The 26,349-nt window shown below is 39.9% G+C and overlaps 1 protein-coding gene across 1 annotated transcript in view; it reads right to left on the bottom strand.

Moving 5' to 3' along the window:
• LOC125403387 (aldehyde dehydrogenase, cytosolic 1-like) overlaps nucleotides 1-24,742 on the bottom strand; it is a 106,649-nt gene extending 81,907 nt beyond the window's left edge. The window contains exons 1-2 of the mRNA XM_087908037.1: nucleotides 24,653-24,742; nucleotides 23,843-23,972 (exon numbers count right to left, since the gene is read on the bottom strand). Of these exons, the coding sequence (XP_087764163.1) occupies nucleotides 23,843-23,972; nucleotides 24,653-24,727 (205 nt within the window). The 5' untranslated portion in view covers nucleotides 24,728-24,742. The remainder of the gene's footprint in view (nucleotides 1-23,842; nucleotides 23,973-24,652) is intronic.
• Nucleotides 24,743-26,349: the final 1,607 nt, after the last annotated feature.

Below are 26,349 nucleotides of genomic sequence, written 5' to 3'. Positions count from 1 at the left end.
CAAACCACAGACTTTTGACAAAGAAGCAAAATTGTGAAATGGAAAAGAAGCATTTTTAACCTGTTTATCTAGAGACTGTTTTAATTTAAAGCTGTCTTTTCCCCTAGCTGAAGCTGTGCTGCACAGCAGGGGGCGGGACACAGGCCCATGTGTGAACAACCTTTTTTTGTTCCTTTTTTAAAAAGAAAGGGCTCCAGATCTCAACATAGATGGTTGTAAGCCACCACGTGGTTACCAGGAATTGAACTCATGACCTCTGGAAGAGCAGGCAATACTCTTAACCTCTGAACCATCTCTCCAGCTCCCTCTTTAGGTGAAAATTTCTTAAGCTAGTAGCCCCAGCGTTGCTCATCCTGCCCGCCACGGCAGGCTATTTTGTCTGCCTCTGTTGCCCAGGATACAGGCAACCTCGCCGCTGGCATTCCTGCACAGCCCGAGCGGCTCCCCAGCTATGGCGCGCCTCGGATGTGGCGCACGCCTTTTTCCTGTTGGCTTAGCCACTTGCCGTAGGCCGCTATGTGCACCTTGGTTGTGGTGTGTGCCCGCGGGCGGTTTCTGTTTGCCTTTTAGGCCGTCCCTGCACCTGGCCTGTGCCATCCGAGCCACCTGCCTTGGCCTGTCTGTCATGGTCCCCAAGCCCAGCTCTCAGGGTTTTGCGGCAACGCCGTCTCCTCGGTTGAGGTGGCAACACCCGCATGGTCCTTTGGGGTCCGCCCAGCTGCCGCCGTTGCCCCCCACATTGGGGAACATCGGGCACTGTCCCTCCAAGTGGGGCCGGGGACCCAGGCGCCCTCTCGGACTGCCCTCTGGCTGAGCCGCGGCCCGGGCAGGCGCTGTTCTGCGCCGTGTGCTGCTCCCTCCCGCCTGCGCTTGCTCGCACTCATGCCTTTAGTAAATTTTAACTTTTGAATCTCAAAACTCTTAGTAGGACTTATGGATACTGTTTTTTGAATCTCCTCTCAGCCCGAGGCCCACATTTTTACAAGCCATTGGCCATTTACTAGTCACCAGCTACGCTGGGCCCTGTTGCCTAAGAAACGGATTCCCATCGGGCGCTAGCTGCACCCAGCCTGTTCTCTTTAGTAAAAGTTAAAGTTCCCTGCACATGAGAGTCAGGGACTGAGCTCTATTAAAAAAAATTAGGCAGTTACTACCTACATAAAAGAAAACTGTCTAAGGAACTCACGTATGGTCTACATTAAAAATACCGGTGCTTACTTACTTCCCTTGCTTCTCTACAAGCATTATCAAATGGCCCGAAACCGGACCCTGCACCCATTTGGAGCCAATCCACCCTCACGCTCTCTGTAAACTTGCTGGCCAGACTTTCCTGAGGGTGACCACATGGATTCTCCTTACCCCTCAAAACTCGCAGATGGTTTTGCAGATGAGAGTTCTTTGGTTGTAGCTGCTTTTGATCTCACTTGGGCCTCGATTTGTGGTGAGCGTTCCACGCCACGGGGTCTGTATCACCACCCACCAAGTATGGACTGCGACTCCATACCTTCCACGAGCTGGATAATGTCCTAGGGGTTAAACAGAGATGCACACACAGAGAGACCCAGGTCATTTGCCCAAAGGGTAAATGTCAACTTTATTCAGCGAAATTCAGGGTTAATATACTAGGGCCCAAAAGAGGAGAGCTCCCTCTCAGTCAGGAGTGGGAACAAAGCAATGAGAGCCTGGAGCCCATGTGACAGGTTCTTCCAGGCAGGGGGTACTGAGCTAGCAGTAGTGGCAGACAGATCAGGCACCTCCGTGAGATCCCTCCCTTGCAGGTGAAATTATCATGCCAAAAGATGAATAAGGCTCTATGCTAAATCCCCACACTGGTAGAATCAAGCAGAGGAGAAACAGGAAGCTTGACTGGTTGTGTAAACAGTCCTGTATAGCACCTTGAGGAGCAGGGGAGAACCTGGGATTCAACCAAGGTAAGGTCTCTGAAGATCTGAGCCTGTTCATGCCCATCACAGAATTTTTGATCAATTTCATGTCAAAAGTTACCAGTCACCACATTTTGTCATTCCTCCAACATGTAGTTTCATACTTTTATTTATATCTCCCAGGTGGTTTTATATCAACATGAAGATTGCTTGTATCCAAATGATATTCACTGTGGAGATATTAATACTTTGCCCATCAGAAGCACCTTTATAGATCATGTTAAAAATATTGGCACTAATACTAAATGCAGATAGCAGGGGCGAGTTAGTTTATGTTTAATGATGCATTTTCTGTCAGAGATAGAAGTTGAACCTGATACTTGCTTCTGACCCAAATTTCACTCTCCCCAGCATTTTTTCTAATCATAGCAGTAGGCACAGGGAAGATAATTAATTAATGAAGAAGTTTTTATTCATGCTTTTCGTGTTCATAGAGCAATCCAAGGAGATCAGGCTATACAGATGCAGCACAGTCATGCCATGTCACAGTGCGTCCAGGTGATAGACCATCTGGGTGATAGCACATCCAGGTTATACACCATGCAGGTGGGAGAGCATCCAGGTGGTAGAACATGTAGGTTATAGACCATCCAGGTGATAGAGCATCTGGGTAGATAAGACAGCAAGCAGGCAGCTGATGAACCCTGGCAGTGTGGTGATTATGAAGGGAGCCAGTGACTTGTGCTCTAGAATCAACTGAATGGTGTTGGCCATGGAAGCAGAGTGTGCTGTCAGATGAGGTCACAAGCACCAAAAGCAACTCTAATATTTAAAGGAGTGGGTCAGGAAAGGGGAAGCAGGTGAGACATTGACTGTTGGTGGTAGGGGCCAAGAGGAACGGTTCAGAGATAAAATCTACCTTGAGGGGTAAGAAATACTTTCAGTTAGATAAGGGTGGTGACTGCACAATATTGTGAGTGTAGGAAGGGCTGGTGAACAAATTACATCAAAATGTTTAATGTAATGATCATAAACTTTCATCCTGTAAACTGTATGAATATAAAATTTTTAAATTATTTTTAAAGTAACAGAGTTAGGGCCTGGGGAGATTAAGTAGAGCTTCTTCCATGCAAGTATGGGAATCTCAGCTTGAATCCCCCAAACCAGACAGTAGACATCCATAACCAAAGTGTTAGTATGGTAGGATAGCAGGTGGAAACAGATGAGTTGCCAGTTCACAAGGCAGCTAACCTAAAATACACAAGATCAAACAAGATGTCCTTCACCAAAGAAGACAAAAGCTAAAGGGAAACATCCATCCTTTGGTCTAGACACATGCACCAAGCACACTAGTCCTCATAAATGTGAGGCCCTGTCCTCCCTGTTTCTCGAGGCCAAAACACAGGATGCAAATAATGTTTACTCTAACCAGCTAATCTTCCTGCTAAGTTTCGTGTTTGCTTTTCCTACAGCCTGATACAATAGCCTGAGTAGTCTATATTACTTTAAAATGGTAATTTCTCAACCTGCCTGAAAGAAGCTCAGGCGCCAAGTCCCATCTCCCCTGTCTGGCACTGCCTTGCACCCTGGACCACCTGTCTGAGAAGGAGCTCTCACAGACGCCAGTTTCCCCAGCCCCCTCTGGGTGGGAGGAGTTTTCCTTTACTGGGGCCAAAAGTATTTAACCCTGGATTAAGATAAATGAATTGGGCATTCTTCTCTCCCTAAAGGATGACTCCGAACTTTCTATATGTGTCGTATCCATCTGTGTTTCACCTCTAGGGCCTTGTCCAACTCATGGAAGGTATGGATGGCGCAGTCCATACCTGATGGATGATGATACAGACCCCGCAGGTGGGGATGCTGCCCACACATAAAGACAAACACATGCACACACACACACACACACACACACACACACACACACACACATACACACACACATACACATACACACACACGGGGTAAAGAGTAGTCATTATGAAAGAGAACCTCAAGAATACCAATTTTAGACCATGTCTTGTAATTTGGGGTCTTAAACAGTGTACATATGACCCATTAAAAGAACACCAGACACTGTAACACTGAAGATATTAAAGACACCAGGAACATTCTTCAGCTTTATAAGTAAATATGCTTGCAAACTGAACCAGCCACGGATACCTGTGGAGATCTGATTTTGATACCATTTCAGATGTTCTTCAATGATTCTGCTGCTCTTAGATGCCACTGGTATATGCCAAATAGCCTTTCCAAGGATGTTCAGCAGGGCCAGCTTTTGTGTACTTTTCTTGTTTCTCAGCATTTTCTGAAGATACAATTTCCCTCAAGTTTTCCTTCCTTCAAAACTAAGCCCAATGTGCGTGTTAATTCAAAATGTCCATAAGCGATCCTGATTCCTCACGATAAGGGTTTAAACAGAGTTCTGACACTTAGGGACTTTACCAGGGGCAGAAAATAATTATCTGATCCAGTACGTGAGCATTAACATAACTGGATATAATTATTAAAATTGTTATCTTTATGGGTACACATTGCCTCCCACCAACATCTGAGAAATAATTAATAGGATCGACATATCTGGCTATAGATTTGGAAAATCTTTGTCAGTCATCAATCCATATAAAAAAACATAAGGACTCCATAAATTAGTCCTCCAAAGAACAATTAATAAAATAAAAATATATGCAACAAACCTAAACTGAAAACTCTCAATAGGCAAACTTAAAATGACTGAAAGACATTTAAAAAAATTTTAATTATAACATCTTTAATCATTGGAGAAATGTGAATCAAAATAACTCTTGAGACTCTATCTTATTTTAAATGACATGATCAAGATTAAACATTGCTCATAACTTGTACTTAAGAGAAACTCCTCCACCACTGGTGGAAATGCAAACTGGCACAGTTTGGATTTTTAGAAAATTAGGCAACAAATCATCTCAAGATTTAGCTAAACCCTTTTGGGTCTGTATAACCTTTTAATCTATTACAGTTTCTAACTTAAAACTGCTGAGGCTGCACTGCACAATGGGGGGTGGGATGCAGACCTGCTCTGCTCTGTCTGCAAACTACCACCTGAGTTTTGGAGGGTGGATTTTTAACTATCTTTTGTACCGCCAAGGCCTGGCTATTGTGGCTTTTTGTGGGCTATGCACCCAAGTCTCTCCGCCATCCTCTTGGGGTGCACGCCTAGCGTTTTTTATTTACCTGTCTGCCCAGGCACCGCCACTACTGGCATTGTGCCCTGCCCTAGGTTTTTGCGGCCCGCAGCTCACCGGCTGCCTTGGGCGAGGGAGCCAGCATACGCGCAACTGCCTTTTGCATCGCTGCCGTTTGCTTGTGGGCTCTGCTCCCTTTCTGCGTCTGGTCAGTGTGGCTGTGCCTCCCAGATGAGTTTACACTTGCGGCTGAGTGTACCGGCACACTGCTGCCTTTTTACCCTCCCCGGCCTGTCTGTAATGGTCCCGCCGGCCGCCTGTGCTCCTCCCCGCACCAACTGGCAGCCTGTCTCTCTGTTCCTAAGTGCATCTTGCAGAACCTCAGTCGCAGTGAGGGGCCGAGTGCGGTCCTGTGACCTGCATTCAAACATGCATGGGAGCTTTCTAGTCTCCCTGACAGACAAGCTCTGTGAAGCTGTTCGTTTCTCAAAAACTATTAATAGAACTTACAAATATATCTTTTAAATCCTCTCTCAGCCTGAGGCCCGCACCTATATGGGCCCTCGGCTATTTATTTTGCTAGTCGCCAGCTACATTGGCCCTGTTGCCTTGGGAACCATGTTCTCTTGGTAAAAATTAAAGTTCCCTGCATGTGAGAGCCAGGGACTGAGTTTTAAATTAGTCTAAGCGGTCTCTAGAGCAGTGTCATTTAATCCTGGTGCCTAGTGTCTTTATGAAATTTAACAGCTGATTTGCCCACTGGCCTTCAGCTCCAGATCAGACCTTTCGGCACCCATACTTCTACACATCAAGCTTATTCACCCCCTAATTACACGTGCACAATTGCACACTATAAAACTGGCCAGATTCCTGATCGTGGGGGGACCCTCACCTCTTGGGATTCTCGTGGTGGGTCCACAGACAGCAGAACGCGGTTCTTCAGTCCTTCTTCAAGGGCCACCGAGGGACGCCATCTGTTAGCCTCCGCACTTTTCTGTGAATACCCAGGCCCGATTTAGGCGCATGCTTTCCTGAACTCGGTCCACGAGAATGGACGACTGTCCTAAGGGTTTAAACTGACACACACAAAGAGACCTGCTCACTTACCAAAGAGTAAATGGCCACTTTATTCAACTCAAGTTGGGTATTTATACCAGTGGGCAAGAGGGTTCAAAAGGTCACGGCCCCCTCCCATCAGGAGCAGTGGAATAGGATGACAGGTGCCTGGCGCCTCAGGCAGAACCAGCTGGGGGAGCCAGGCATGGCAGGCATATAGGGCCCGCAGCTGGAACCTTGTTTACAGGTGGAATTACTATAACAAAAGAGAGCCAAGTTCTTTCTAAACTATACCCTCAAGTCAGTGCTAGTGCAGAATCTCCAGGGAGTCAGAGGTCAAACAGCCCTGCGAATTGCCAGGAAGAAGGAAAAAAGACCTGTGTACCTACACACCACCACATTCTAGTTTGGCTCCTTCTTTCTTTCCACTCTCAATGAGATCAAGTATTTTATTGTGTTGTTCTTTGTCAATCTAATTGAAAGAAATCACAAGAAAAAGAGAGATAATAAAGATAATATATTGCAAATGAAGACTTCAAAATGCCAGAATATTCATATAAAATCCAATGTTCCAAAATTGGTGACAGATACTTATCTAATTTTTTGGTATGTTTTTTCTCATGAATTAGGAAAGAAACCTAAAAAATATTTACATTCAGTGTAGTTAGGTAAGCATAGAAATTTGATGATATGAGAATATAAGAAGGTTTCTTACAACTGCTGTTTATTCACTTTGAAAGAAAACATGTTAATGATTGAAATCTTAGTCCTGAGTGAAATAAAAGAGTGAAGTGAAAAAGAAGACCTTGACCTAGTTTCAGTGGGTATGCCACTCAAGAATAGATGTTATTGCCTGGAGAAGACCACCAATCTTCAGAGATAGAATCTGTGTATTCCTAAAATATACGTCTTTCCTCACATCCTGTTGCTTCTATACCAGATTTAGTAATTCAGATCAGTAGATTTTATCCTATTTTGCAACAAGTCCTGCTTATCACCTTCATGCTTCAAAAGATGAGTTATATCTAAGCATGTGATCAATTACCATGGCCATGAAATGTTTTGACTACTAATTTGTAGAAAGATTTTTCTTTGTGGTGCAGGAGAATTGTCTGTATTCTGTTCATCATATTTTAAATAAAACGCAGATTGGCCAGGCAGGAGGTGTAGGCGGAAAAACCAGACAGGAAGTCGAAATGATGCAAGGAGAGCAGGAGAATTCTGGGGAGGAGGAAGTTGATTCCTCCCACTCCTGCCCAGATCACCGAAGCAGCAGGATGTGAGCTGCCCCACTGAAAAAGGGACTGAGCCACATGTCTAAAATAGATCAGAAAAATGGGTTAATCAAGATATGAGAGTTAGCCAGTGGGAAGCCTGACCTAATGAACCAATGAGCATTATAACTTACGGAGTCCTCTGTGTCATTTTCTTTGGGGCTAAGCAGCTGAGGGGCTGGGCAGGACAGAAATCTGAGCAAGCAGGCCCGGCCTTCTCATGTTACATCTTTGGGCAACCAGTTCACAAATAATGATGTGCAGTCTTATTATTAATTATGAAAGCTTGGCCTGAGATTAATCTTGTCCCACCAGCTCCTATAACTTAAACCAAGCCATTTATGCTAACCTACATTTTAACTCATGGCTTTTTGCCTTTCTTTCATTCTATATGTCTAACTCTTTACATGTCTCTTGGCATCTATTAGCATAAATACTGCACCTTGATTCTTCTTCTTCCTCTGTCTCCCAGGAAATCCCACCTATCATCCCTGCCTAGCTATTAGCCATTCAGTTCACATAAAAATACCTTCATACAATGTTCAAATATCACACAACATTTCCCCTCTTTCATGTAAATAAAAAGGAAAGGTTTAAATCTAATACAGTAAAACTATATACAATAAGAACAATTATCAGGTAAGAATTATATTCATAAAGTCCAGTCCATAGCATTTGGCAAATTCAGAGAAAATATTTCATTATTTACTCTGTCTTGGTGGTTCCAATCTTTAGTTCACCTAACTCATTTTCTATCATAACTTATATTATCAACCTAAAACTATACTTTTAGACCTCAAAACATTATCTTAGATAAACAACTTAAGCTTTGTTTCTCAACATTATAAGCTTTATACCTCTTTTGTGAGTTTCTTTTCTGAATTTGGTAACAAGGAAAACTGTAACAATAACTATCTATTATTTAATCTTCATCAGATAATCAAAAGGGATATGATATTACCTAAGTAAAACATGTGGCCAGGCATCCTTTTGATACCATATCAGTCTTCCTCAGTACAGCTGAGTTCAGCTCAGTAGGTTTTATAATACTTTCTAACATGTCCTGTTTGCCATATTTGTTTTTCAAGAGATTAACTAAGCCTAAATATATGGCAGTTTCCACAGGTGTACAATGTTTCAACTAATATTTATGTAAAAAGAGATCAAAATTCTGTTTGGTAATATCAGAATGACCCAAGTCTCCCTACAATGCAATAGAATGTGAAGTCTTCCTGTTACATAAGCTCTCATACAAGTGGTTACATGAATATCTCTTGTGTTTGATATCATTGGTGAAAACAGTCTATCTGAGATAGAATTTGGTTCACACTAAAGAAATGGATATCAACTCATTGGTGAAAACAGCCTATCAGAGATAAAATTTGGGTCATACTAAAGAAATGGTTATCAAAGTACTACAAAAGGGTCAGGATTTTGCCTATTGAAAGTGTCTCTTGTTGTGACTTAAAATTAGCATTTTTCATCTTGTTGGATTCTCCCAATCTCCTCAGTCTTGTGAACATCAGACGTGATCCATGACATACTTTCTAACTGAACTTATCTCAGTTTCAACAATCAGGCAGAGTAAATGCTAACTAATATCAGTTATAATTTTAGAAATTTTGGCACAGAATATGGTACCATTTTTCTATGAAATTTCTTATGCACATCACTCAAATGGATTTCCCCCAAGAAAATCTCTTCATTTCTAGCCTATTGTAGAATTGTAACTGGCTTTCTTGGACTCCCAGTCCCCAAATCATTATATGGATTCGTATTATTAGTTATGAATGCTCAGCCTTAGTATAAGTTTGTCCCATTAGCTCTTATAACTTTCATTAACCAATTTTGCTTCATTTACATTTTGCCTCAGAACCCTTTACCTTTCTTTCATTTCATATATTCTATTTTCCTGCTTCCTCACATCCTACTGATTGCTGACTGCCTGGTTGGTCATAAGCATCTCTCTCTTTTTCTCCCTCATACTGAAAATTAACTAGATCATGTCCTCAAAGCTCACTATTTATCAGTTCTTGTTTCAAATTTATTTCACTAATTAAAGTATTTGCCTCTCTTTTATCAGAGAACATATCTGGTGACAATCTAATTCTAAAATATCTGCTAAAGAAATGGAAATGTATTCATATTAAATTTTCAATTTTTTTTTCTGTTAGATTTGTTTATTCAAGTATCCGAAAACACTCTTTCCATTTCCTCCCCTTCTCCCAATACCCTCCCCCTCCTCCCAACACCCTCTCGCCCCCCCCACTCCCTCTCCTCCTCCCTCACCATTCTCAAGAGTAGTCAGGGTTTCCTGCACTGTGGGAAATGCAAGTTCCTCCCCCCTCCCTCCAGGTCCAGGAAGGTGAGCATCCAAACAGGCCAGGATCCCAAAAAGTCAGTCCATGCAGACGAAACAAGACCCAGTGCCATTGTCAATGGCTTCTCAGTCTTCATTTGGACCTTGGGGGCTCAGTCAGCCCCCATGTCAGCCACATTCAGAGAATCCGGTTTGATCACATGCTCGTTCAGTTCCAGTCCAGCTGGCCTTGGTGAGCTCTCATTCGATCAGTCCCCTTGTATCAATGGGTGAACGCACCCTTCGCGGTCCTGACTTCCGGTGCTCCACTGTGGGTTTCCGTCTCTATCTCCATCCATCGTCGGATGAAGGCCCCCTCTGAATTTGCTTTCCTTGCTCACAATCTCCCTCCCTCTGCTTCTCATTTGGACCTAGGGAGTTAAGTCCAGTGTTCCAATATGTGTCTCTGTCTCTATCTCCATCCATCGCCATATGAAGGTTCTGTGGTGACATGCAAAATATTCATCAGTATGGTTATGGGCCAAGGCCAGTTCAGGCACCTTCTCCTCTGCTGCCCAGAGTACAATCTGGGGACCTCTCCTTGGGCCTGGGAACCCCTCCAGAATCAAGTCTCTTGCAAAACCTAAAATGTAAAACCCTTAGTTGAGATATAAACTTCCCTGTTCCCATAACCATCCTTCCTCCCTCCCACCCTCCCATTCCCCCAAGTCATTCCCAATCCTCCCCCTCTCCCCTCTCCCTAACCATCTCCCCTTACTTCCACCCCCCCACCCCCCCCGTGCACCCAAGTTTGCCTGGAAATCTTGCCTACTTCTAATATCCAGGAGGATAACTATATGATTTTCTTCAGGTTCACCTTCTTATTTAGCTTCTCTAGGATCACAAATTATAGACTCAAAGACCTTTAACTATGGCTAGAATTCACTTATGAGTGAGTACATACCATATTCCTCTTTTTGGGTCTGGGTCACCTCACTCAGTAAAGCGTTTTCTATTTCCATCCATTTGCATGCAAAATTCAAGATGTCATTGTTTTTTACCGCTGAGTAGAACTCTAATGTGTATATGTTTCACACCTTTTTTAACCATTCTTCTATTGAGGGGCACCTAGGTTGTTTCCATGTTCTGCCTATTACAAATAGTGCAGCTATGAACATAGTTGAACAAATACTTTTGTAGTATGATAGGGCATCTCTTGGGTATATTCCCAAGAGTAGAATTGCTGGGTCCTGAGGGAGGTTGACTCCCAGTTTCCTGAGAAACCACCACACTGATTTCCACAGTGGCTGCACAAGTTTGCATTCCCACCGACAATGGATGAGTGTTCCCCTCACTCCACATCCTCTCCAGTATAGGCTATCATTGGTGTTTTTGATACTACTTACTTCTAAGGGGAGAAGTTAATTGTTACTTTTATAACGGCTTTAGCTTTCTATTTAATAGACATTTAAGAATATACAACAAAATCAACATGGCACTAGCTATGTCAGTGTACCATACAGTTTGTCTCATCTCAGTGTATAATGTGTGTGGGTCCACAGTTTTAAGCCTGTACTACCTTAACGGAGGGTCACAGAGTTTGAGCTTATTTTTGCTCTTTCAAAGTTGTTGACAACAGGTGTGGCTACACAGCCTGACTCAGGGATTGGTTACTTTTGTTTTGGACATTAAGATGGCCCATAGAGGTGATTCACTCCATCCAGACCAAAGATCAGAGAATTTAAGCATACTCCTGCTCGTTCATTTAAAATAAGAGGTTTGGCATAGGGAATGACTGTCTACAGCATACTTGGTCTAGGGTATGTTCACTGTATATCCTACCTGATACATCAAATGTTTTACTCAGGAAACAATGGCTTGATTCCTCAAGTACTGAAGTAAGTAACTGTTCTGATTATCTTTTGTGTCATGTTAAAGCAGTCTTTTGTCTTCTTTCCCTCCTTTTGTATTGGGGAATAAAAGTGTATGAAAAATAAGCTGGGCAAATTCAATATTGAGTATTCACTGAGTTGCCCTCCCTGTAGTATTCTGTGTCTCTGTTTTTATTTTGTACCTCTTTTCCTCCTACCTAACATTTCTAATCCACAAACCTCTATCCTGGAATGTATGAATCCATCATGGCTGGACCACGGCAGAACTCACCCCAAAAGGTGGCTTATGACATAGTGAGTCCTCAAGACATATATTACTATGTTCTCGTTATTGATAAGAAGATTGAGTAGAGGAAAGTTCAAACTTCTTTTTCAAATAAAAATCCTGATCATTCCAAGTATATGCATGTACGTGCATATGTATGTGTTAATGTATGAAACAAAAAATGAGTACTTTATAAAACAAATATCCTTATATAAACTCTAATATGTAATATAAAATAAGTAACACACCTATTATAACTGCTGAAAAACTCAAATACAGTAAGTTGGTAATCATAAAGAAGAAGAAACTCCAAAATTGTAGAAATAGTTTTTCCTATACAAATAAATATGGTTTTGCCTTCTCCATACCTATTTGGTTATAATACAGTACTAATTCTCAAAATCGGTTTTTAAAGAATTGGTGACTAAACCAGGAATGAATGAAATGCTAGGCAAGTGCCTTCTCTATGACTCTTCCTATAAGCTTTTTCTTGTTACAGACAGAAAAACATAAAGAGATGTAGAGAGAAGCATTGAGATGCCTAGAATTTCCCTCTAGCACTGACCAGATTCCCAGCATGCCTGTCTATTCTACTTGCACAGCACTACTTGCACAAGCAGCTAAGAACTCACAAAGCCCTGTGCTAATAATCTAGAAGATGGAATTTTGTGCTTTCAACTTCTGTGAGTTAATGTTTTAAGTTTGTTCTAATGTATTGCCCTTGTAAATTATGAAATATTAAAATTCAGTTTTTGAGGCTATTGATTTCTTTCCTGGTGAAGGAAAATATAGGCTCTTGTTCAGTGTTATATATTACAGATACTCATGACTTCTCTTTTTCCATAGGTCCTCTAAGTATGCACCACTGTGCCATCAGTATAGCATTTATCTGTCTTCCGTTCATCTACTCTCACCATCTTCTATGTTTTGACTCATATATCTAACGATAAACATATTTCATACTTATGTATACAGACCAATAAATACTTAGAGTGTGGAACAGTAACAACAAATACACTCAGAACTATATATTTTTCTGGTCTATGTGAAACACAAATAGAAATCTGAAAAATTACCAAACATGATAAAAAACATAAGTACTTCTATATAATCCCTGAACTCATTCATAAAACACTATGATATTAAAACAACACAATGATTCCTTCACTTGACAGTTACCTTATTTATGTCTTTGGGGTTTCACTACTCCACATTATTTTTGTACTAAAGCTTTTCTATTTGTATACTTTTGCTAAGTAGAAAATTATAAGACCTTTTTGCAAACAAATTATGTCCAGAGAAAGCAGTGACCATGTCCACTTGGATATTAAGACTTTGCCAAGCTTCTTTCTCACTGGTAGCAATATACCCTAAGCATTTAATTGAATTTAAGTTTTATTTATTAAATAATTCAAGTATGAAGTTAGGTAACAACTCAATAGTGAGGCACTTGAGGAGAGTAAAATATTTGTTTTGAGGTTTTCCTGTTCACTGTTGGGTGCTCAGTAGCATCCTTTCCTCTGCTCAATAGTTTATGTAGATCCCTTTCAATTTTATCTGCCTCCAGATAAGGTCAGTGGCCCCTATTGCGATATCCAGAAGAAAGGGTAAGCTCAGAATGTCCAAGAGTTTAAACAATGGCCCATGAAAGGTGTGCAAGAGCAAAAGTTTACATTGGGGTGAGAGAAAAAAAAAGGCATTCATATTTGCAGTTGATGTAACTACAAAGAAGAAACTCAGAGATCCCACGGGGTGTCTGGCTTTTGATAAATAGAAGGAAAAGCTTTTCTGGTCCAGAAATCAGGACCTTCAAAAATACTTAGGATATTTTTACATCAGAGAAACTGAGGACCCTGTAGAGGATTGGGAAGTGCCCGACTGCTTATAGAATGGCAACTAAGATGATGAATTGATTATGAGGAAGAATTTACAAATATGTATACATTTCCAGACTAAAAAATGCATGTAGGAATTAAGAATATTACCAATTAAAGTATGCAAGAAATATTCCTTCCTTTTTGTGTGTTATGTGAGTGCAATGTGCAGGTGTGTGTGTTTACATGCATGTATATATAGGTAGGAGCAAATGCATTTACATGTGTTTGCACCTTCATGTTGAATAAGTGTATACAGGTGCACATACATATATGTACATGTTTGTGGATACCAAAAGTTGACACTGAATGTCTTCTTCAACGGTTTTTAGTCTTTTTCTACAGAGGGAACTCTCTCATTGAACTCAAAGCTCTAACTAGTCAGTTATTATATGGGTGTTAGAATCAGAACTCTGGTCTTCAGGATTGTGTGACAATTTTTTTTATGTGTTGATCCATCCCATTAGCCCTTCTTTCTATGCTTTATTCCCACCATGGCTCCTAGAATATTTCTAGATACAAAGGAAAAATCGGCATAAACAAAACAGATTTATCTTTGCTGTTTTAAGTAAGAATAGTTAAATCGCCAAACCAAGATAATATCAGCTACCAATGAGCAATATTAGGAAGTTACTTAATACTATCTTACGTAACAATAATTAGACCTAAAAAGATTAGTTTTACATCCAAAATACTTGCCTTTCTGATGTTTACTCACCTGAGGACCTTGATTTATTCCTGCACTCAGAGGATTTCCAAGAACATATTTCTTAGCCCACTCAACACTCCTTTTCACAAACTCATCATAAATTGACTCCTCAACAAAAAGCCTGGATGCTGCTATACACATCTGTCCCTGGTGGAAGACCACTCCTTGGTGTGCAAACTCAACAGCATTGTCCTCTGCAAAGGAAACATTAACAGGAGAGGAAGAACGTTTTCTGAAGATTACAAACACACACACACACACACACACACACATATGTTTCAGATGCAATAGGATGATAGGAAAAATGATGAATCATCTGATGAGACATAGATTCACTACATTGCATGGAAGCCACAAAAGAAATAGACCTTTTGATCCTTTATTTATGATGGCAATGATAGCCAGGGAACTCTGATATGATGGTGCCTGTTATGATTTCTGAAGAGCATATATTTGATTAGAGGATAAAATATCATTGCAAATTATTTACAACTACTTCTATTTTATGATTCTTTAGTCAGTTATATTTCTTTTAGGTTTCAGTTTTTAATTAACAGAAGAAAACTGAATTATCTATTGCCTCAAGTAATTTCAAGCATTACTAAATACTTTTCTCAATAAAAAAAAATGTTGTCTTTCTGAAAGTTGCATTAAAACACCTAAAACTCACTACATCAGAACAACTCACCCTCCCACCCTTACTCAAGGAAAAATATTTCTAAAATTTAACTAAAGCCTTAACCACACAAGCATACTAAACTCAGTTTAGATGCTCCAATGGGCCAAGAGTTTTATATGAGAATATTTTTAATTCTATTCAAAAAGATGTGTATTTATGAGGTGTGTGTGTATGTGAACTTTAATTTTATAAATGAGGACTACTCCGTTCATGTTTGTAGAACTTGGGTGTGAAACTGTGAGCTAACAGTAGTTGTTGAAAGTGCAATGAGGAGAGGTGACAGAGAGTGACAAACTAGACATCATGCTAACAAAGTAGTAAGTCCTAATATTTCCAGTAAAGATACCAATAGTGACAACAGCAAATTCTATGGAGCCTATGTTTATAGCCTCATTTTACGTATGAGCCAAGGAACGATGAGTTAAAGGAATACTTTTCTCAATGTTTTATTGATTTTTATTGAACTCTACATTTTCTCTGCTCTCCTCCCTGCTTCTACCCTCCCAACATTAAAGAAATTCTGGACCACAAATCTCAGCTAAGTCACTACTACTAAGGAAGTAACATGAGAATTTCATTTGGTAATAAAATCATAGTAATCTGGATCATTATTAGTAGGGTCACATCAAAATGACAAATAACAACCCTTAAAATGGAAAGAGAGAGAGAAATGACTTCACAGGTTCAATTTTTTCTGGCCCTATTGAGATGATGAACCAGAGTGAAAACAGAGAAATAATAGAAAGTTGCTGACAACCAGGATATGATACTTTTGGTTCCAAATGTCTCAAGTAACTTGTGCCCTCGATACAATTACAGTTATGGAATTATCAAAACTGCATCATATATTCTACATGCAGCCCACTTATACTACCTCAGTTTGACACTGGGAAGTAGAAATCTATCCCCACCCAGGACAAAATCTTCTCTGTGTCTATCAGCTGTGTGCTACAGGACATTTGCACAACCATTTAATTTTATTTGGAGAGACATGACAATGTTCATGGGCAGATGTAAGAGCTGACTTCATGTGTGGACAGATAAAAGATTATTTTCATTTTTGTCAGAACGTCCTCTCTGGATTTGATCAGAAATACCCCAAGCACCTCATGTATTGACTTCTCGTCATTTTAATGACATTCAGAGAATTCTGTTCAGTCAAAATAGTATTCTGCCCAACATCTAAATCTTAATACTCTTCCTCTTTTTTTATACCCTCCCAGTCTGGACTGTCTCCAGGTTGGTCCTTTACTTGTATCAGCTCTTGGCACAGATCCTCTTTGAGCTTTGTTCTAATGAGAACAAAAATTGATTCTTTTCTCCTGGTCCCATAATGCTCATAATAATCTTTCTGAGTCAGCTTCAAACAATGTTATGTCTATCTGTGTAAATCTCACAAATACCAGGTCACTACCTAATTCTCCACTTATTGATCACAGCATCCTCACTCTCATTATTGCCCTCTCTTCTTCCTCCTCCTCCTCCTCTTCCTCCTCCTCCTCCTCCTTCTTCTTCTTCTTCTCTCTCTCCCCCTCTGTCTCTCTTTCTTTCTTTCTTTCTTTCTTTCTTTCTTTCTTTCTTTCTTTCTTTCTTTCTTTCTTTCTTTCTTCCTTTCTTTCTTTCTTTCTCTTTCTCCCTCTATCTCCCCTAACACTATTCCTCTTCTTAAACACATGTTGCTTTTCACAAAAAAAGAAATTGGCTTTGAGCCCTTTGTTCCTACTACACTTAGCTGGAATCCCACCATTCTCATTTCTTCTTTAATTCTAGTTGCTTCTTCAAAGAAAAACACATTGCTTTTGTTTTATTTTATCTGTGGATTCTGTCCTGCCTATTCATTAACTATGATTATTTTATTTTTGACTTTGGTATCCTGTTTTGATTACTATTGATCCTTCTTTATATATATTGAGAGTACATTAAGTAAGATGGTATATTTTCTCTTTTTGAGGCAACCATTATATTTTGTTTCTCTTATTGACAGGCTTTCTATTTCACCAGAAAAATAAGGTAATTGTTTAATTGTAGATGTGTACATCCAGATGGCTAACAAGAAGTGTGCTTGAATTTTCACAGAAAACAGCAAATGATTTTTAGCCTACAATTTCAATTTTTTGCACATGTAGCCAGTGCCTGCCAGCACTAAAAAATGACTGTGTTTTCCTTTGTGACTGGAGGTCTATTTTAAAGGAATGTAATAAAAGTTTCACTACACTGGGTCTCGTTGTTGTTATCACCACGAGAGATACTGTCTCTGCCTCTTACACAATTGCCAGTATTTTTAAAGAAAAAAACAAAAAGAGTTTGAGTAGGACTAATACTATTTTCGTTCACTCTGGTGTCTAAAAGCATGCTAACATGTCATTATTCAGTATTAATTCACAATCTGTTGTACATCTTTTTGTGGCTAACACAGAATAGGAGTCTTCAAGACTAACCAGGCAAAGGTGAGAGACTAGGTATGCGACAAGGACATTGAAGCCCATGACTACATCTTAGACAATGAGAACACAGATGGGAAGGCTTTTAGTTCATGATTCCCTCCGACCTAAAGATGCTGGCATCCAGGCAGCACAGAATCAATGGGAGTCAGGGAGAGGAGCTTATGCCCTTATTCATGCCAAAGCCTGGGCAGATGTAAAAGACAATCAGGAGATGAGAGGGCACATTGACATCTCCTAAATTAATGTGAGAAAGTAAGTGGGAGGAGAAAGCAGAAACTAAGAATGCTTCACAAACGTTTTCCTGAGTGCTCAGCAGGGCGCTAAATATCTTCTACCAACTCTCACTTTTATTGTTTGGAACTGAATAAAGTGGGAATTACAGTCCCTGTGTTTCTCAAATAAGGAATCTCAAATTGGAAAAGGATTCTTCTGTTTTTCTAAGGCACACCCAATTTATTTAAAGTCAGAAGTTCCCTCATTCTCGAATTTCACTGTTTCCTTTTCAGAAGGTAAATGGGCATAGAGATAGCATTACAGGAGTAGCAAAATGGCACCAATTTGAGAATTAGTTAAGACAACCACACAGCAAAGCTGCTCCCAGGTTCAAGGAACATCAGCCTCAGGCAGAGGCAAACTGGAGAAGGGAGCCTAGGATCTGGGCTCAGATGTGCTCTTCACATCCCTAGTGCAGAGGATGTGGAATTCTAGGCTTCCTTCTGTCTGCCTGTTCTATCTACCTTGTTATAAACCTTATTGTCTTACTGGCCGTGTCCTTGCTTTACAGAAGCTTCTCAGTTTCAGTAGGTCCCATTTATTCATTGTTTCTCTTATTGTCTGCGTTCCTGGGGTTCTGCTTAGGAAGTGGTCTCCTGTGCCTATATCTTGTAGACTACTTCCCACTTTCTCTTCTATCAGGTTCAAAGTGGTCGGATTAATGTTGATGTCTTTAATCCATTTAGACCTGAGTTTTGTGCATGGTGATAGATATGGATCTATTTTCATTCTTCTACAGGTGGACATCCAGTTATGTCAGCACCATTTGTTAAAGATGCTTTCCTTCTTCCATTGTATACCTTTAGCTCCCTTGTCAAATATCAGATGTTCATACGTTTGTGGGTTAATACCCGGGTCTTCTATTCGATTCCATAGGTCGACTTCTCTGTTCTTATGCCAATACCAAGCTGTTTTCAATGCTGTTGCTCTGAAATAGAGTTTGAAGTCAGGGATGGTAATGCCTCCAGAAGTTCCTTTATTGTATAAGATTGTTTTGGCTATCCTGGGATTTTTGTTTTTCCATATAAACTTGATTATTGTTCTCTCAAGGTCTGTGAAGAAGTTTGATGGGATTTTGATGGGAATTGCATTGAATCTATAGATTGCTTTTGGTAGAATTGCCATTTTTACTATGTTGATTCTCCCAATCCAAGAGCAGGGGAGATCTTTCCATTTTCTGGTATCCTCCTCAATTTCTTTCTTCAAGGACTTAAAGTTTTTGTCAAATAGGTCTTTCACTTCATTGGTTAGAGTTACCCCAAGATATTTTATGCTATTTGTGGCTATCATGAAAGGTGATGTTTCTCTGATTTCCCTATCTGCTTCTTTATCTTTTGTGTATAGGAGGGCAACCGATTTTTTTGGAGTTGATCTTGTATCCTGCCACATTACTAAAGGTGTTTATCAACTGTAGGAGTTCTTTGATAGATTTTTGGAGGTCGCTTATGTACACTATCATATCGTCTGAAAATAACGAAAGTTTAACTTCATCCTTTCCAATTCGATCCCCTTGATCCCCTTATGTTGTCTTATTGCTATTGCTAGAACTTCAAGCACTATATTGAAGAGGTATGGAGAGAGTGGACAGCCTTGTCGTGTTCTGATTTTAGTGGAATGGCTTTGAGTTTCTCTCCATTCAATTTGATGTTAGCTGTCGGCTTACTATATATTGCTTTTACTATATTTAGGTATGATCCTTGTATACCCAATCTCTCCAACACCTTTATCATAAAGGGGTGTTGAATTTTGTCAAATGCTTTTTCAGCATCCAATAAAATGATCATATGGTTTCTTTCTTTCAGTTTATTCATATGATGGATTACATTGATAGATTTGCATATGTTGAACCAGCCCTGCATCTCTGGGATGAAGCCCACTTGATCATAGTGGATAATTTTTCTAATGTATTCTTGGATTCGGTTTGCCAGTATTTTATTGAGTATTTTAGCGTCAATGTTCATGAGTGAGATTGGTCTGTAATTCTCTTTCTTGGTTGTGTCTTTGTGTGGTTTTGGTATCAGGGTAACTGTAGCTTCATAAAAAGAGTTTGGCATTGATTCTTCTGTTTCTATATTATGAAATACATTAAGGAGTATAGGTATTAGCTCTTCTTGGAAGTTTTGGTAGAATTCTGCATTGAAACCATCTGGTCCTGGGCTCTTTTTGTTCAGGAGGTTTTTAATAACAGCTTCTAATTCTTCACGACTAAGAGGTCTATTTAGATTGTTCACCTGGTCTTGTTTTAACTTTGGTAAATGATATTTATCTAAAAACCAATCCATTTCTTGTACATTTTCCAACTTTGTGGCATATAAACTCTCGTAGTACGATCTAATGATTCTCTGAATTTCCACTGTGTCTGTTGTTATGTCCCCCTTTTCATTTCTGATCTTATTAATTTGAGTGTTCTCTCTCTGTCTTTTCATTAGTTTGGCTAGGGGTTTGTCAATCTTGTTGATTTTCTCCAAGAACCAACTTTTTTTTCATTGATTTTTTGGATTGTTTTCTGTGTTTCTACTTTGTTGATTTCAGCCCTCAGTTTGATTATTTCCAATATTCTACTCCTCCTGGGAGAGTCTGCTTCTGTTTTTTCCAGAGGTTTTAGGTGTGCTGTTAAGTCTCCAATATGTGCTTTCTCCGTTTTCTTTAATTGGGCACTTAGTGCTATGAACTTTTCTCTTAGCACTGCTTTCATTGTGTCCCATAGGTTTGAGTATGTTGTGTCTTTATTTTCATTAAATTCAAGGAAGACTTTAATTACTTTCTTTATTTCTTCCTTGACCCAGGGATGATTCAGTAGTTGATTGTTCAACTTCCATGAGTTTGTAGGCTTTCTGGTGTTCGAATTGTTAGTGAATTCTAAATTTATTCCGTGGTGATCCAACAAGACACAGGTGATTACTAATATTTTTTTGTATCTGTATAAGTTTGCTTTGTTACCGAGTATGTGGTCAATTTTCGAGAAGGTTCCATGAGCTGCAGAGAAGAAGGTATATTCTTTCCTTTTTGGATGGAATGTTCTATAGATACCTGTTAAGTCCATTTGATTCATTACTTCTAGTAATTCTCTTATTTCTCTGTTGAGTTTCTGTTTGATTGACCTGTCCATTGGTGAGAGAGGTGTGTTGAAGTCTCCCACTATTAGTGTGTGTTGTTTGATGACTGCCTAGAGTTCTAAAAGTTTTTCTTTTGCATAAGTGGGTGCTTTTATATTAGGGGCATAGATATTCAGGATTGAGACTTCCTCCTGATTAATTGTTCCTGTTATGAGTATGAAATGTCCATCTCCATCTCTTCTGATTGATTTTAGTTTGAAGTCAATTTTCTTAGATATTAGAATGGCCACACCAGCTTGTTTCTTAGGTCCATTTGCTTGGAAAACCTTTTTCCAACCCTTTACTCTGAGTAGATGTCTATCTTTGTGGTTGAGGTGTGTTTCTTGTAAACAGCAGAATGTTGGATCCTGTTTTCTTATCCAGTCTCTTACTCTGTGCCTTTTTATAGGTGAGTTGAGTCCATTAATATTAAGTGATATTAATGACCAGTGGTTGTTGATTCCGGTTATTATTTTTTTGGTGTGTGTGTGTGTAGTAGAGTTTGTGTGTTTCTCTTCTTTGAGTTGTGTTTGTGAAGAGTCGCTAGATGTCTGGGTTATTGTAGGCAGTGATGGCAATGTTGGATTCCTTGGGTTGCTATTTTCCTTCTATTACTTTCTGTAAGGCTGGATTTGTGGCTACGAATTGTTTAAATTTATTTTTATCCTGGAATATTTTGCTTTCTACATTGATAGTGAATGATAGCTTGCCTGGGTATAGTAGTCTGGGTTTGCATTCATGGTCTCTTAGTTTCTGAAGTACCTCTATCCAGGATCTTCTGGCTTTCATGGTTTCCATAGAGAAGTCTGGTGTAAGCCTGATAAGTTTACCTTTATAAGTCACTTGACCTTTTTCCTTTGCAGCTCTTAATATTCTTTCTTTAGTCTATATGTTTTGTGTTTTGATTATTATATGGCGAGGGGACTTTTTTTTGATCCAGTCTATTCGGTGTTCTGTATGCTTCTTGAACCTTCATAGGAATATCGTTCTTTAGATTGGGAAAGTTTTCTTCTATAATTTTGTTAAATATATTTTCTGGGCCTTTGATCTGCAGTTCTTCTCCTTCTTCAATCCCTATTATTCTTAGATTTGTTTTTTTTATTGTGTCCCAGATTTCCTGAATGTTTTGTGAAGAGAATTTGTTGGATTTGCCATTTTCTTTGACCAGAGCATTTATTTTCTCTATGGTATCTTCAGAATCTGAGATTCATTCTTCTATCTCTTGTATTCTATTGGTTATGCTTGATTCTGTAGTCTCCGTTCGTTTACCTAGGTTTTTCATATCCAGTCGGTTCTCGGTTTGTGTTTTCTTCATTGCCTCCATTTCAGTTTTCAATTCTTGGACTGTTTCCTTTACCTGTTTGATTGTTTTTTCTTGGTTTCTGAGGGTATCATTCACGGATTTACTTATTTCTTCAAACTTTTTGTTATATTTTTCATCCATTTCTATACTCATTTCTTCAAACTTTTTGTTATTCTTCTCATCCAATTCTTTAAGGGAGTTATTCATATCCTGTTTAAGGGACTCTATTGCTTTCATAATGGCACTTTTTTCCATTTCTTCTGGGTTAGAGTGTTCAAGTCCTTCTATTGTAGGGTCATTGTGATCTGGTGTTTTCATGTTGTTTTTCAGATTGTTGGAGGAGGTCTTGCCTTGGCGTCTGCCCATCTCTTCGTTCAGATGCTCTCTATTGGAACTTCTGGTAGTGGGTCAGGTTCCCTTGTCGGGCAGGGAACTCACTGATAGAATGCCTACCTTTCCTCAGGTAGGCTATTGAAGCACAGGCACTCCCTCTTTCCGGGATGCGCCTACAGAGCAGGCCAGCATGCAAGGCAGCTGAGCTGGGGAAATTTTATGGCCCCAGTGGGAAGGGAGAAATATAGGAATTTGTACCTGGATGGAAGCTGGGATTGCAGGTGGGAGAGCTTAGCAGGGTGGAGCCAGCACTGCAGGGTGACCTGGGAGTCTGCGGGGTCGGGGAAAGTCCTAGCTCCTCCTCGCCGGGCCCCTGCCACAGGCCCGAAGCAAACTCACCCCTCCGATGACCCTCTGGATGGAAGCTGGGATGGCTGGCGGGAGAGCTTAGCAGGGTGGAGCCAGCACTGCAGGGTGACCTGGGAGTCTGTGGGGTCGGGGAAAGTCCTAGCTCCACCTCGCAGGCCCCTGCCGCGGGCCCGAAGCAAACTAACCCCTTCAATGGCCCTCTGGATGGAAGCTGGGATCAAGAAGCTAATATATCTTATACTGTATCTTCCAGTTAGAATGGAAGTGCACATCAGAATGTGAAGTGTATTATTTGGGTTCCTGAAGTCATTGTAGATAGAGATATGAAACTGCCTCCAACTCTTCCCTAACTGATTCTTTTCTCACATGAAATATTTGCCGTGTGTTTGTTTTGCTACTTGCATGCCCCACTAAGCAATACACCACACTTCCATGCTAAGATTCCTAATCTTGCTGAATCAGAGTCTAATCTTGATTTGATGCCTTTGAAATACATTAGTATAAATTGGATTATTGAAGTATATTGGACTAAATATACTGGGCACAAATCAGCACAGTTTACTAATTCTGTACATGCAAAGTCTTTAGTAATAATGTTACAAAATAATTACAAATGTCATTATGGGAATGGCACTCAATAAATGATTTCTGTGCCCAGTTTTGAAAACTTGGGACCTTAAGACATCTCACTCAAATTAGGAGGTAAATCTATGACAATGTTTTTACTTGAATTCTGTCTACATTATCCACAATGTTTAATCCTAACAAAACTTCCAGCACCAGAACTCTGTTGGGTCAACGTGAAAAGTAAAGTAATTATTTACCTAGTTGATGGACACTGTTGTCAGGGAGTGTTGTTTGAAGGTATTCAGTTCTGCACGAATGGCCTCACTTCTGCCATCATGCAAGTAGTTTCCCAAATGTACTTACCACTTGGTATTGTTTGGCCATGGACCTTGTCAGCCCGGACCGAGCAAGACTTTAATGCTTTTATGCTTATTTCTATATCCATCATGTATGCATGGGGGAATACTTTCCCAGTGTTCATAGATTCCATTGTCTGAAAAATAGGTAGTAATATCAAAGTCTAAACATTCAGCAATAAAATTCCATCAAGAATATACAGTCAATCATTTTAGATTTTAGTAATTATGTACTAGAGATTTAGAAATATAAGGTTTCATAAATCTTTTCTTTTTTTTGATTTTCGAGACAGGGTTTCTCTGTAGTTTTCGGTGCCTGTCCTGGAACTAGCTCTTGTAGACCAGGCTGGCCTCGAACTCACAGGGATCCGCCTGCCTCTGCCTCCCGAGTGCTGGGATTAAAGGATTCATAAATCTTATGTTCCTTTTGAAAGCAACTTAAGAAAGAATTAAATGACTTGTCTGTGGTTAAATAACAAAATCCTGATGAGAGAGGTAGTGACATTCTGATTGTCTGATCCCACTAAAATTTCTGGTCAATTCTAAGTATCTCTGACTAAGCATGTCTAAGAGCAGGTTACATAAGTACACAGCTGTCTCCACCTCTACCAGAGTTCCAACAAGTTTTGACTTATCATCTGACTGTAGCAACAATTCAGGGTCTGAACAATGCACAATGTCACCATCACCATCCTATTTCTCTCATTTATAAATGGTCTGCTCATACAATTGCAAACCAAACTAACTAGTCAGTTGGAAGTTTCAATGCTTCCAGGAGCTTCCCCACTGTGTCCCTTTGGTGTAAGTTAATACTCACAGCCAGCAGTAGATGGTCTCTTTCCAATAAGTCAGCCAGCTTGTTCAGCAGCCGCCCCCTCTCTGAAGCATTCATGGTGCGCCATGGAGAGCCAATCTGAAAAGCCTTCACGGTTTTGTCCACATCTGCCTGGAGGTCACAAAGCATTCATTTCAGGATGTTCAAAATTCTAGACTGGCGAGCAAAACATCACAGCTTAATAAACTAGAACACAGTCCTCAGGTGGACCAAGGAACTCCACCATATACCACCTGCCTAGCTCAGTCTGATGAGTAACATACTCTTGGGGAAAGAAAGCAAGCCATCTTGTACATATTCTCGGGAGAATTGAAAGTGTGTAGCCAAGTAGGCATATTGAAATGAAATCAAGAAAATCACAGAAAGAACTTAGCAGTCACCCAGAAAAGGGTGCAACTCCCTTGCCTGGATCACAAAAATTGATGGACAGCTTAGACTGCAGTGCAAGGCCTCCGAACAAACTATTGTCTGATACCCAGTGTGTGCGCCAGGTACCAAGAACTCCTTGGCTCAGCTGTGCCCCTGCTATTGAAGCAGCCTGCTGGGCAGCCGACCCCTATACATACTCACCTGTCTGAACTGCTCTTTTCTGTTCCAGACCCAGCTTGGCCATGGGTCTTGCAGTTGAACTCTGCAGCTTCTCTATTCCCCCTGAGTCCAGCCACTGCCCGGCAGCTCTGCCCAGGCACGGATTCCTTATCATACAGGTTCTTTCTAAACCACCTCTGAAGCATCTGAACTCTGCTGCAGACTCTTTAACTTGTATTAATTTAGTTATCCATAAATGCATATACAGTGGTCCAAATATGTTTACTATGTGATGTGAGATATGAAAATTAATATTAGTAATTTCCTGGAAGAAAGAATTCACATTTTCCTCAAGAAGACTACTAAGCTGGGTTACTTTTATACCAAATTGTTCGCATTTGAATGGTTAAATCTTGTGAATTTATTGCTATTCAATACAGTTACACATTATGGAAAAACACAAACATATTCATCTGTGCTTGGATATGACACATAAGCTTCATATGACTTATTATTGGTGATATTTATATAAAAATCAAACTGTAAATAATTATTTTCCATTATGTAACAGTAATTTTGCATTAGCCAAAATTATAAGTCTCATAAATGTTTATGATAAATTTTTTGTAGTATTTTTTTTAATTTCAAGCTTCCTGTATTGTACATTTTTATTCAGGTGCTGGCTTTTCCAAAATACTTTTGAATTAAACAGGAATCAGTGAGCAGGTTAACTGTGATTTACTATCATCAAATCATGTGACCTAGGAAAATAAAATACTACAGTTTGAAGTCAGAGCCACTGAAGAGTAAAAATATATATATTTGCTCTGGCCCCTGAACCCACCTTGTGATACCATAAAAGGCTTCATTTGACCTCTTGGCAGCCCCATTCTCCTTGTAGATAGAATCTCCAAAACCTTTAGCCTGTGATATAATGAGTAAGTCAAGCATATCAGACTTGACTGTGAACTTTACCAGGTTAGAACCGCCCTCTAAGCAAAGCCAGCCACTCTTCATTAGATCTCTCACAAATTGTTTGAACATCAACAATTCTAAAAGGACAAGTTGGTTAATGATTCCAAAACAGGATACAGATATAGGAATGTGGCTGTGAAACCAGCTCTTGCTTATCACTAACAATTTCCTTATTG

The sequence above is a fragment of the Myodes glareolus genome, chromosome 7 (assembly GCF_982192425.1).
Source record: "Myodes glareolus chromosome 7, mMyoGla1.1, whole genome shotgun sequence".
Taxonomy (NCBI): domain Eukaryota; kingdom Metazoa; phylum Chordata; class Mammalia; order Rodentia; family Cricetidae; genus Myodes; species Myodes glareolus.
This window is presented reverse-complemented; position numbering and strand designations above follow the sequence as displayed.